General features: G+C 26.0%; 1 protein-coding gene across 1 annotated transcript in view; it reads right to left on the bottom strand.

Moving 5' to 3' along the window:
- Window positions 1-15,972, bottom strand: part of LOC145271137 (copper homeostasis protein cutC homolog) — a 109,946-nt gene that overhangs the window by 40,992 nt on the left and 52,982 nt on the right. The window contains exon 4 of the mRNA XM_080126676.1: window positions 2,236-2,276. Within this exon, the coding sequence (XP_079982802.1) occupies window positions 2,236-2,276 (41 nt within the window). The remainder of the gene's footprint in view (window positions 1-2,235; window positions 2,277-15,972) is intronic.

Below are 15,972 nucleotides of genomic sequence, written 5' to 3'. Positions count from 1 at the left end.
TTGCGTGTGAAATTTTTGTGGCAAGAGGTGCGCATTCTCCAACCACACCTCTCCTGAGAAGACATTGTTAAATACCAGTGGCAAGTGAAGTACAGGACGACTGGAAACAAATGCTGAGATAAACGGAGAGTACATACAGCGCCTAGAATTTCCAAATGGTCACCCATCTGATACTAACCAGGCTCAACGTTGCTTAACTTCGCTAATCTGACGAGAACCGGTGTGTCAACGCGATTATACCTTGTATATATATATATATATATATATATATATATATATATATATATATATACATATATATATATATACATATATATATATATATTTATATATACATATATATATATATACATATATATATATATATATATATATATATATATATTTGCCCGTGCCTAATATATATATATATATATATATATATATATTTTTTTTTACCCGTACCTAATATATATATATATATATATATATATATATATATATATATATATATATATAAATTAAATTCCTTTAAAAAAAAATGAAGTAAAAAAACGTAAAGTTTGTAAGAAAAAAAAATACTCAAGCTGAAATAAAAACAAAAGCTTAAAGACAAGTACGATAACCATTAGGCTAGCTTGAAACAGTTAGCAAACAGATAAAACTCTGTACCAATTTTTCAATCTTGACGCCTTAGCAACTCTTTTTTTCTGAATGAAAACCGATTAAAAATTTTCCCACATGTCTGAATACCCTATATACCAAGTCTGTACATAAAAAAATTCATTTATATAGATTCACACATGCACACAGGTTCTCCCTTTTATAGATAAATAGATAGATTACACTAGATATATTTGCACATGTCCGAATACCCTATATAACAAGCTTCAAGTTTGTAAACAAAAATTTGTGGAGTATATAAGTTGAGAAGTGTCCTCACAAACGAAAACACATTTTCACTTTTACAGATAGATTGCACTAAATATATTTCCACATGTCCGAATACCCTATATAACAAGCTTCAAGTCTGTAAACAAAAAATTGTGGAGTATATAGGTTGAGAAGTGTCCTCACAAACGAAAACACATTTTCACTTTTACAGATAGATTGCACTAAATATATTTCCACATGTCCGAATACCCTATATAACAAGCTTCAAGTCTGTAAACAAAAAATTGTGGAGTATATAGGTTGAGAAGTGTCCTCACAAATGCAAACACATTGTCACTTTTACGGATAGATTGCACTAAATATATTTCCACATGTCCGAATACCCTATATAACAAGCTTCAAGTCTGTAAACAAAAAATTGTGGAGTATATAGGTTGAGAAGTGTCCTCACAAATGCAAACACATTTTCACTTTTACAGATACATTACACTAGATATATTTCCACATGTCTGGATACCCTATATACCAAATTTCAAGTTTGTAGACAAAACATGGGTTGACAGTTATCCTTACACACACAAACACACACACAAACACACACACACATTCTCACTTTTATGGATAGATTGCACTAGATATATTTCCACATGTCTGAATACCTTATATAACAAATTTCAAGTCTGTAAACAAAGATTTGTGGAGTATATAGGTTGAGAAGTGTCCCCACACACAAACACATTCTCACTTTTATAGATATAATAGATAGATTACACTAGATATATTTACACATGTCTGTATACCCTATATAACAAATTTCAAATCTGTAAAAAGAAATGTTTGTGGAGTATATAGGTTGAGACGTCTGTTTCCCACCAAACTACAACTTGGATGTCTTCAAGAACTGCATAACAAACAAATTCCTGATGAACCGCCCCCTCCCTTAAGTAATGACACTTTATCAAATCTCCAATCCTAACGATTACTACGATACTATCCCATTGATTACTGAACAGGACATAACCCTTATCCTCGAGTGGCTTCTGGGCCTTGATAAGTGGTGACCATGTAAAAAAAAAAAAAGTGTCCTCACAAGCACATATTCTTGTTTTTATAGATATATAGATAGATTACACTAGATATATTTCCATATGTCTGAATATCCTATATACCAAATTTCAAGTCTGTAAACAAAAATTTGTGGAGTATATAGGTTGAGAAGTGTTCTCTTATAGATCTATAGACAGATTACGCTAGATTTATTTTCACATGACTGAATATCCTATATACTAATATAGATAGATATATATATATAATTTCTACTGACCTACAAGTTCCACATATCTGAATACCCTATATACTGACCTACAAGTTCCCTGCATTTCTTTTCGTCCACTGTACCATCGCTGAAAAATACAATTAATTCAAATGAGATCTTTGCATTTTTACAATGACTGTACATTTAACAAGAAAGTACTTAACAGACATTAACAACAAATTACTTAACGGACATTAACAACAAATTACTTAACAGACATTAACAACAAATTACTTAACGGACATTAACAACAAATTACTAAACAGACATTAACAACAAATTACTTAACGGACATAAACAACAAATTACTTAACGGACATTAACAACAAATTACTTAACAGACATTAACAACAAATTACTTAACAGACATTAACAACAAATTACTTAACAGACATTAACAACAAATTACTTAACAGACATTAATAACAAATTACTTAACGGACATTAATAACAAATTACTTAACAGACATTAACAAGAAATTACTTAACGGACATTAACAACAAATTACTTAACGGACATTAACAACAAATTACTTAACGGACATTAATAACAAATTACTTAACGGATATTAACAACAAATTACTTAACAGACATTAACAACAAATTACTTAACGGACATTAACAACAAATTACTTAACGGATATTAACAACAAATTACTTAACAGACATTAACAACAAATTACTTAACAGACATTAACAAGAAATTACTTAACGGACATTAACAACAAATTACTTAACGGACATTAACAACAAATTACTTAACAGACATTAACAACAAATTACTCAACAGACATTAACAACAAATTACTTAATAGACATTAACAACAAATTACTTAACAGACATTAACAACAAATTACTTAACGGACATTAACAACAAATTACTTAACAGACATTAACAACAAATTACTTAACAGACATTAACAACAAATTACTTAACAGACATTAACAACAAATTACTTAACAGACATTAACAACAAATTACTTAACAGACATTAACAACAAATTACTTAACAGACATTAACAACAAATTACTTAACAGACATTAACAACAAATTACGTAACAGACATTAACAACAAATTACTTAACAGACATTAACAACAAATTACTTAACAGACATTAACAACAAATTACTTAACGGACATTAACAACAAATTACTTAACAGACATTAACAACAAATTACTTAACAGGCATTAACAACAAATTACTTAACAGACATTAACAACAAATTACTTAACGGACATTAACAACAAATTACTTAACAGACATTAACAACAAATTACTTAACGGACATTAACAACAAATTACTTAACAGACATTAACAACAAATTACTTAACGGACATTAACAACAAATTACTTAACGGACATTAACAACAAATTACTTAACAGACATTAACAACAAATTACTTAACGGACATTAACAACAAATTACTTAACGGACATTAACAACAAATTACTTAACAGACATTAACAACAAATTACTTAACGGACATTAACAACAAATTACTTAACAGACATTAGCAACAAATTACTTAACAGACATTAACAACAAATTACTTAACGGACATTAACAACAAATTACTTAACAGACATTAACAACAAATTACTTAACAGACATTAACAACAAATTACTTAACGGACATTTACAACAAATTACTTAACAGACATTAACAACAAATTACTTAACGGACATTAACAACAAATTACTTAACGGACATTAACAACAAATTACTTAACAGACATTAACAACAAATTACTTAACGGACATTAACAACAAATTACTTAACGGACATTAACAACAAATTACTTAACAGACATTAACAACAAATTACTTAACGGACATTAACAACAAATTACTTAACAGACATTAACAACAAATTACTTAACAGACATTAACAACAAATTACTTAACGGACATTAACAACAAATTACTTAACAGACATAACCAACAAATTACTTAACAGACATTAACAACAAATTACTCAACAGACATTAACAACAAATTACTTAACAGACATTAACAACAAATTACTTAACAGACATTAACAACAAATTACTTAACAGACATTAACAACAAATTACTCAACAGACATTAACAACAAATTACTTAACAGACATTAACAACAAATTACTTAACGGATATTAACAACAAATTACTTAACGGACATTAACAACAAATTACTAAACAGACATTAACAACAAATTACTTAACAGACATTAACAACAAATTACTTAACAGACATAACCAACAAATTACTTAACAGACATTAAAAACAAATTACTTAACAGACATTAACAACAAATTACTTAATAGACATTAACAACAAATTACTTAACTGACATTAACAACAAATTACTTAACGGACATTAACAACAAATTACTTAACAGACATTAACAACAAATTACTTAACAGACATTAACAACAAATTACTTAATAGACATTAACAACAAATTACTTAACAGACATTAACAACAAATTACGTAACAGACATTAACAACAAATTACTTAACGGACATTAACAACAAATTACTTAACAGACATTAACAACAAATTACTTAACAGACATTAACAACAAATTACTTAACAGACATTAACAACAAATTACTTAACAGACATTAACAACAAATTACGTAACAGACATTAACAACAAATTACTTAACGGACATTAACAACAAATTACTTAACTGACATTAACAACAAATTACTTAACAGACATTAACAACAAATTACTTAACGGACATTAACAACAAATTACTTAACAGACATTAACAACAAATTACTTAACAGACATTAACAACAAATTACTTAACAGACATTAACAACAAATTACTTAATAGACATTAACAACAAATTACTTAACAGACATTAACAACAAATTACTTAACAGACATTAACAACAAATTACTTAACGGACATTAACAACAAATTACTTAACGGACATTAACAACAAATTACTTAACGGACATTAACAACAAATTACTTAACGGACATTAACAACAAATTACTTAACGGACATTAACAACAAATTACTTAACGGACATTATCAACAAATTACTTAACAGACATTAACAACAAATTACTTAACGGACATTAACAACAAATTACTTAACGGACATTAACAACAAATTACTTAACAGACATTAACAACAAATTACTTAACGGACATTAACAACAAATTACTTAACGGACATTAACAACAAATTACTTAACAGACATTAACAACAAATTACTTAACGGACATTAACAACAAATTACTTAACAGACATTAACAACAAATTACTTAACAGACATTAACAACAAATTACTTAACGGACATTAACAACAAATTACTTAACAGACATTAACAACAAATTACTTAACAGACATTAACAACAAATTACTTAACGGACATTAACAACAAATTACTTAACAGACATTAACAACAAATTACTTAACGGACATTAACAACAAATTACTTAACGGACATTAACAACAAATTACTTAACAGACATTAACAACAAATTACTTAACGGACATTAACAACAAATTACTTAACGGACATTAACAACAAATTACTTAACAGACATTAACAACAAATTACTTAACGGACATTAACAACAAATTACTTAACAGACATTAACAACAAATTACTTAACAGACATTAACAACAAATTACTTAACGGACATTAACAACAAATTACTTAACAGACATAACCAACAAATTACTTAACAGACATTAACAACAAATTACTTAACAGACATTAACAACAAATTACTTAACAGACATTAACAACAAATTACTTAACGGACATTAACAACAAATTACTTAACAGACATTAACAACAAATTACTTAACAGACATTAACAACAAATTACTTAACAGACATTAACAACAAATTACTTAACAGACATTAACAACAAATTACTTAACGGACATTAACAACAAATTACTTAACGGACATTAACAACAAATTACTTAACAGACATTAACAACAAATTACTTAACAGACATTAACAACAAATTACTTAACAGACATTAACAACAAATTACTTAACAGACATTAACAACACATTACTTAACGGACATTAACAACAAATTACTTAATAGACATTAACAACACATTACTTAACGGACATTAACAACAAATTACTTAACAGACATTAACAACAAATTACTTAACAGACATTAACAACAAATTACTTAACAGACATTAACAACAAATTACTTAACGGACATTAACAACAAATTACTTAACGGACATTAACAACAAATTACTTAACGGACATTAACAACAAATTACTTAACAGACATTAACAACAAATTACTTAACAGACATTAACAACAAATTACTTAACAGACATTAACAACAAATTACTTAACAGACATTAACAACACATTACTTAACAGACATTAACAACAAATTACTTAACAGACATTAACAACACATTACTTAACGGACATTAACAACAAATTACTTAATAGACATTAACAACAAATTACTTAACGGACATTAACAACAAATTACTTAACAGACATTAACAACAAATTACTTAACGGACATTAACAACAAATTACTTAACAGACATTAACAACAAATTACTTAACAGACATTAACAACAAATTACTTAACGGACATTAACAACAAATTACTTAACAGACATTAACAACAAATTACTTAACGGACATTAACAACAAATTACTTAACAGACATTAACAACAAATTACTTAACAGACATTAACAACAAATTACTTAACGGACATTAACAACAAATTACTTAACAGACATTAACAACAAATTACTTAACGGACATTAACAACAAATTACTTAACAGACATTAACAACAAATTACTTAACAGACATTAACAACAAATTACTTAACGGACATTAACAACAAATTACTTAACAGACATAACTAACAAATTACTTAACAGACATTAACAACAAATTACTCAACAGACATTAACAACAAATTACTTAACAGACATTAACAACAAATTACTTAACAGACATTAACAACAAATTACGTAACAGACATTAACAACAAATTACTTAACAGACATTAACAACAAATTACTTAACGGACATTAACAACAAATTACTTAACGGACATTAACAACAAATTACTTAACAGACATTAACAACAAATTACGTAACAGACATTAACAACAAATTACTTAACAGACATTAACAACAAATTACTTAACGGACATTAACAACAAATTACTTAACAGACATTAACAACAAATTACGTAACAGACATTAACAACAAATTACTTAACGGACATTAATAACAAATTACTTAACAGACATTAACAACAAATTACTTAACGGACATTAACAACAAATTACTTAACGGACATTAACAACAAATTACTTAACAGACATTAACAACAAATTACGTAACAGACATTAACAACAAATTACTTAACAGACATTAATAACAAATTACTTAACGGACATTAACAACAAATTACTTAACGGACATTAACAACAAATTACTTAACAGATATTAACAACAAATTACTTAACGGACATTAACAACACATTACTTAACGGACATTAACAACAAATTACTTAACAGACATTAACAACAAATTACGTAACAGACATTAACAACAAATTACTTAACAGACATTAACAACAAATTACTTAACGGACATTAACAACACATTACTTAACAGACATTAACAACAAATTACTTAACAGACATAACCAACAAATTACTTAACAGACATTAACAACAAATTACTCAACAGACATTAACAACAAATTACTTAACAGACATAACCAACAAATTACTTAACAGACATTAACAACAAATTACTCAACAGACATTAACAACAAATTACTTAACAGACATAACCAACAAATTACTTAACAGACATTAACAACAAATTACTTAACAGACATTAACAACAAATTACTTAACAGACATTAACAACAAATTACTTAACAGACATTAAAAACAAATTACTTAACATACATTAACAACAAATTACTTAACAGACATTAACAACAAATTACTTAACAGACATTAACAACAAATTACTTAACAGACATTAACAACAAATTACTTAACGGACATTAACAACAAATTACTTAACAGACATTAACAACAAATTACTTAACATACATTAACAACAAATTACTTAACAGACATTAACAACAAATTACTTAACAGACATAACCAACAAATTACTTAACAGACATTAACAACAAATTACGTAACAGACATTAACAACAAATTACTTAACAGACATTAACAACAAATTACGTAACAGACATTAACAACAAATTACTCAACAGACATTAACAACAAATTACTTAACAGACATAACCAACAAATTACTTAACAGACATTAACAACAAATTACTTAACAGACATTAACAACAAATTACTTAACAGACATTAACAACAAATTACGTAACAGACATTAACAACAAATTACTTAACGGACATTAACAACAAATTACTTAACAGACATTAACAACAAATTACTCAACAGATATTAACAACAAATTACTTAACGGACATTAACAACAAATTACTTAACAGACATTAACAACAAATTACGTAACAGATATTAACAACAAATTACTTAACAGACATTAAAAACAAATTACTTAACAGACATAACCAACAAATTACTTAACAGACATAACCAACAAATTACTTAACAGACATTAACAACAAATTACTCAACAGACATTAACAACAAATTACTTAACAGACATTAACAACAAATTACTTAACAGACATTAACAACAAATTACGTAACAGACATTAACAACAAATTACTTAACAGACATTAACAACAAATTACTTAACGGACATTAACAACAAATTACTTAACAGACATTAACAACAAATTACTTAACAGACATTAATAACAAATTACTTAACGGACATTAACAACAAATTACTTAACAGACATTAACAACAAATTACTTAACGGACATTAACAACAAATTACTTAACAGACATTAACAACAAATTACTTAACAGACATTAACAACAAATTACTTAACGGACATTAACAACAAATTACTTAACAGACATAACCAACAAATTACTTAACAGACATTAACAACAAATTACGTAACAGACATTAACAACAAATTACTTAACAGACATTAATAACAAATTACTTAACGGACATTAACAACAAATTACTTAACAGACATTAACAACAAATTACTTAACAGATATTAACAACAAATTACTTAACGGACATTAACAACAAATTACTTAACAGACATTAACAACAAATTACTTAACAGACATTAATAACAAATTACTTAACAGACATTAATAACAAATTACTTAACAGACATTAACAACAAATTACTTAACAGATATTAACAACAAATTACTTAACGGACATTAACAACAAATTACTTAACAGACATTAACAACAAATTACGTAACAGACATTAACAACAAATTACTTAACAGACATTAACAACAAATTACTTAACGGACATTAACAACAAATTACTTAACAGACATTAACAACAAATTACTTAACAGACATTAACAACAAATTACTTAACAGACATTAACAACAAATTACTTAACATACATTAACAACAAATTACTTAACAGACATTAACAACAAATTACGTAACAGACATTAACAACAAATTACTTAACGGACATTAACAACAAATTACTTAACAGACATTAACAACAAATTACTCAACAGATATTAACAACAAATTACTTAACGGACATTAACAACAAATTACTTAACAGACATTAACAACAAATTACGTAACAGATATTAACAACAAATTACTTAACAGACATTAACAACAAATTACTTAACAGACATAACCAACAAATTACTTAACAGACATAACCAACAAATTACTTAACAGACATTAACAACAAATTACTCAACAGACATTAACAACAAATTACTTAACAGACATTAACAACAAATTACTTAACAGACATTAACAACAAATTACTTAACAGACATTAACAACAAATTACTTAACGGACATTAACAACAAATTACTTAACAGACATTAACAACAAATTACTTAACGGACATTAACAACAAATTACTTAACAGACATAACCAACAAATTACTTAACAGACATTAACAACAAATTACGTAACAGACATTAACAACAAATTACTTAACAGACATTAATAACAAATTACTTAACGGACATTAACAACAAATTACTTAACAGACATTAACAACAAATTACTTAACAGACATTAACAACAAATTACTTAACGGACATTAACAACAAATTACTTAACAGACATTAACAACAAATTACTTAACAGACATTAATAACAAATTACTTAACGGACATTAACAACAAATTACTTAACAGACATTAACAACAAATTACTTAACGGACATTAACAACAAATTACTTAACAGACATTAACAACAAATTACTTAACAGACATTAACAACAAATTACTTAACGGACATTAACAACAAATTACTTAACAGACATAACCAACAAATTACTTAACAGACATTAACAACAAATTACGTAACAGACATTAACAACAAATTACTTAACAGACATTAATAACAAATTACTTAACGGACATTAACAACAAATTACTTAACAGACATTAACAACAAATTACTTAACAGATATTAACAACAAATTACTTAACGGACATTAACAACAAATTACTTAACAGACATTAACAACAAATTACTTAACAGACATTAATAACAAATTACTTAACAGACATTAATAACAAATTACTTAACAGACATTAACAACAAATTACTTAACAGATATTAACAACAAATTACTTAACGGACATTAACAACAAATTACTTAACAGACATTAACAACAAATTACGTAACAGACATTAACAACAAATTACTTAACAGACATTAACAACAAATTACTTAACGGACATTAACAACAAATTACTTAACAGACATTAACAACAAATTACTTAACAGACATTAACAACAAATTACTTAACAGACATTAACAACAAATTACTTAACAGACATTAACAACAAATTACTTAACAGACATTAACAACACATTACTTAACAGACATTAACAACAAATTACTTAACAGATATTAACAACAAATTACTTAACAGACATTAACAACACATTACTTAACGGACATTAACAACAAATTACTTAACAGACATTAACAACAAATTACTTAACAGATATTAACAACAAATTACTTAACAGACATTAACAACAAATTACTTAACAGACATTAACAACACATTACTTAACAGACATTAACAACAAATTACTTAACAGATATTAACAACAAATTACTTAACAGACATTAACAACAAATTACTTAACAGACATTAACAACAAATTACTGAACGGACATTAACAACAAATTACTTAACAGACATTAACAACAAATTACTTAACAGACATTAACAACAAATTACTTAACAGACATTAACAACACATTACTTAACGGACATTAACAACAAATTACTTAACAGACATTAACAACAAATTACTTAACAGATATTAACAACAAATTACTTAACAGACATTAACAACAAATTACTTAACAGACATTAACAACAAATTACGTAACAGATATTAACAACAAATTACTTAACAGACATTAACAACAAATTACTTAACAGACATAACCAACAAATTACTTAACAGACATAACCAACAAATTACTTAACAGACATTAACAACAAATTACTCAACAGACATTAACAACAAATTACTTAACAGACATTAACAACAAATTACTTAACAGACATTAACAACAAATTACGTAACAGACATTAACAACAAATTACTTAACAGACATTAACAACAAATTACTTAACGGACATTAACAACAAATTACTTAACGGACATTAACAACAAATTACTTAACAGACATAACCAACAAATTACTTAACAGACATTAACAACAAATTACGTAACAGACATTAACAACAAATTACTTAACAGACATTAATAACAAATTACTTAACGGACATTAACAACAAATTACTTAACAGACATTAACAACAAATTACTTAACAGATATTAACAACAAATTACTTAACGGACATTAACAACAAATTACTTAACAGACATTAACAACAAATTACTTAACAGACATTAATAACAAATTACTTAACAGACATTAATAACAAATTACTTAACAGACATTAACAACAAATTACTTAACAGATATTAACAACAAATTACTTAACGGACATTAACAACAAATTACTTAACAGACATTAACAACAAATTACGTAACAGACATTAACAACAAATTACTTAACAGACATTAACAACAAATTACTTAACGGACATTAACAACAAATTACTTAACAGACATTAACAACAAATTACTTAACAGACATTAACAACAAATTACTTAACAGACATTAACAACAAATTACTTAACAGACATTAACAACAAATTACTTAACAGACATTAACAACACATTACTTAACAGACATTAACAACAAATTACTTAACAGATATTAACAACAAATTACTTAACAGACATTAACAACACATTACTTAACGGACATTAACAACAAATTACTTAACAGACATTAACAACAAATTACTTAACAGATATTAACAACAAATTACTTAACAGACATTAACAACAAATTACTTAACAGACATTAACAACACATTACTTAACAGACATTAACAACAAATTACTTAACAGATATTAACAACAAATTACTTAACAGACATTAACAACACATTACTTAACGGACATTAACAACAAATTACTTAACAGACATTAACAACAAATTACTTAACAGATATTAACAACAAATTACTTAACGGACATTAACAACACATTACTTAACGGACATTAACAACAAATTACTTAACAGACATTAACAACAAATTACTGAACAGATATTAACAACAAATTACTTAACGGACATTAACAACAAATTACTTAACAGACATTAACAACAAATTACTCAACAGACATTAACAACAAATTACTTAACAGACATTAACAACAAATTACTTAACAGACATTAACAACAAATTACTTAACGGACATTAACAACAAATTACTTAACAGACATTAACAACAAATTACTTAACAGACATTAACAACAAATTACTTAACAGACATTAACAACAAATTACTTAACAGACATTAACAACAAATTATTTAACAGACATTAACAACAAATTACTTAACAGACATTAACAACAAATTACTTAACAGACATTAACAACAAATTACTTAACAGACATTAACAACAAATTACTTAACGGACATTAACAACAAATTACTTAACAGAAATTAACAACAAATTACTTAACGGACATTAACAACAAATTACTTAACAGACATTAACAACAAATTACTTAACAGACATTAACAACAAATTACTTAACGGACATTAACAACAAATTACTTAACAGACATTAACAACAAATTACTTAACAGACATTAACAACAAATTACTTAACAGACATTAACAACAAATTACTTAACAGACATTAACAACAAATTACTTAACAGACATTAACAACAAATTACTTAACAGACATTAACAACAAATTACTGAACGGACATTAACAACAAATTACTTAACAGACATTAACAACAAATTACTTAACAGACATTAACAACAAATTACTTAACAGACATTAACAACAAATTACTTAACGGACATTAACAAACAATTACTTAACAGACATTAACAACAAATTACTTAACAGACATTAACAACAAATTACTTAACAGACATTAACAACAAATTACTTAACGGACATTAACAACAAATTACTTAACGGACATTAACAACAAATTACGTAACAGACATTAACAACAAATTACTTAACAGACATTAACAACAAATTACTCAACAGACATTAACAACAAATTATTTAACAGACATTAACAACAAATTACTTAACAGACATTAACAACAAATTACTTAACAGACATTAACAACAAATTACTTAACAGACATTAACAACAAATTACTTAACAGACATTAACAACAAATTACTTAACGGACATTAACAACAAATTACTTAACAGACATTAACAACAAATTATTTAACAGACATTAACAACAAATTACTTAACAGACATTAACAACAAATTACTTAACGGACATTAACAACAAATTACTTAACAGATATTAACAACAAATTACTTAACAGACATTAACAACAAATTATTTAACAGACATTAACAACACATTACTTAACAGACATTAACAACAAATTACTTAACAGATATTAACAACAAATTACTTAACAGACATTAACAACACATTACTTAACGGACATTAACAACAAATTACTTAACAGACATTAACAACAAATTACTTAACAGATATTAACAACAAATTACTTAACAGACATTAACAACAAATTACTTAACAGACATTAACAACACATTACTTAACAGACATTAACAACAAATTACTTAACAGATATTAACAACAAATTACTTAACAGACATTAACAACACATTACTTAACGGACATTAACAACAAATTACTTAACAGACATTAACAACAAATTACTTAACAGATATTAACAACAAATTACTTAACGGACATTAACAACACATTACTTAACGGACATTAACAACAAATTACTTAACAGACATAAACAACAAATTACGTAGCAGACATTAACAACAAATTACTTAACGGACATTAACAACAAATTACTTAACAGACATTAACAACAATTTACTCAACAGACATTAACAACAAATTACTTAACGGACATTAACAACAAATTACTTAACAGACATTAACAACAAATTACTTAACGGACATTAACAACAAATTACTTAACAGACATTAACAACAAATTACTTAACAGACATTAACAACAAATTACTTAACGGACATTAACAACAAATTACTTAACAGACATTAACAACAAATTACTTAACAGACATTAACAACAAATTACTTAACGGACATTAACAACAAATTACTTAACAGACATTAACAACAAATTACTTAACAGACATTAACAACAAATTACTTAACAGACATTAACAACAAATTACTTAACAGACATTAACAACAAATTATTTAACAGACATTAACAACAAATTACTTAACAGACATTAACAACAAATTACTTAACAGACATTAACAACAAATTACTTAACAGACATTAACAACAAATTACTTAACGGACATTAAAAACAAATTACTTAACAGACATTAACAACAAATTACTTAACAGACATTAACAACAAATTACTTAACAGACATTAACAACAAATTATTTAACAGACATTAACAACAAATTACTTAACAGACATTAACAACAAATTACTTAACGGACATTAAAAACAAATTACTTAACAGACATTAACAACAAATTACTTAACAGACATTAACAACAAATTACTTAACAGACATTAACAACAAATTATTTAACAGACATTAACAACAAATTACTTAACAGACATTAACAACAAATTACTTAACGGACATTAAAAACAAATTACTTAACAGACATTAACAACAAATTACTTAACAGACATTAACAACAAATTACTTAACAGACATTAACAACAAATTATTTAACAGACATTAACAACAAATTACTTAACAGACATTAACAACAAATTACTTAACAGACATTAACAACAAATTACTTAACAGACATTAACAACAAATTACTTAACGGACATTAACAACAAATTACTTAACAGACATTAACAACAAATTACTTAACAGACATTAACAACAAATTACTTAACGGACATTAACAACAAATTACTTAACAGACATTAACAACAAATTACTTAACAGACATTAACAACAAATTAC

The sequence above is a fragment of the Euprymna scolopes genome, chromosome 46 (assembly GCF_053919585.1).
Source record: "Euprymna scolopes isolate OS-2025 chromosome 46, ASM5391958v1, whole genome shotgun sequence".
NCBI lineage: Eukaryota > Metazoa > Mollusca > Cephalopoda > Sepiida > Sepiolidae > Euprymna > Euprymna scolopes.
This window is presented reverse-complemented; position numbering and strand designations above follow the sequence as displayed.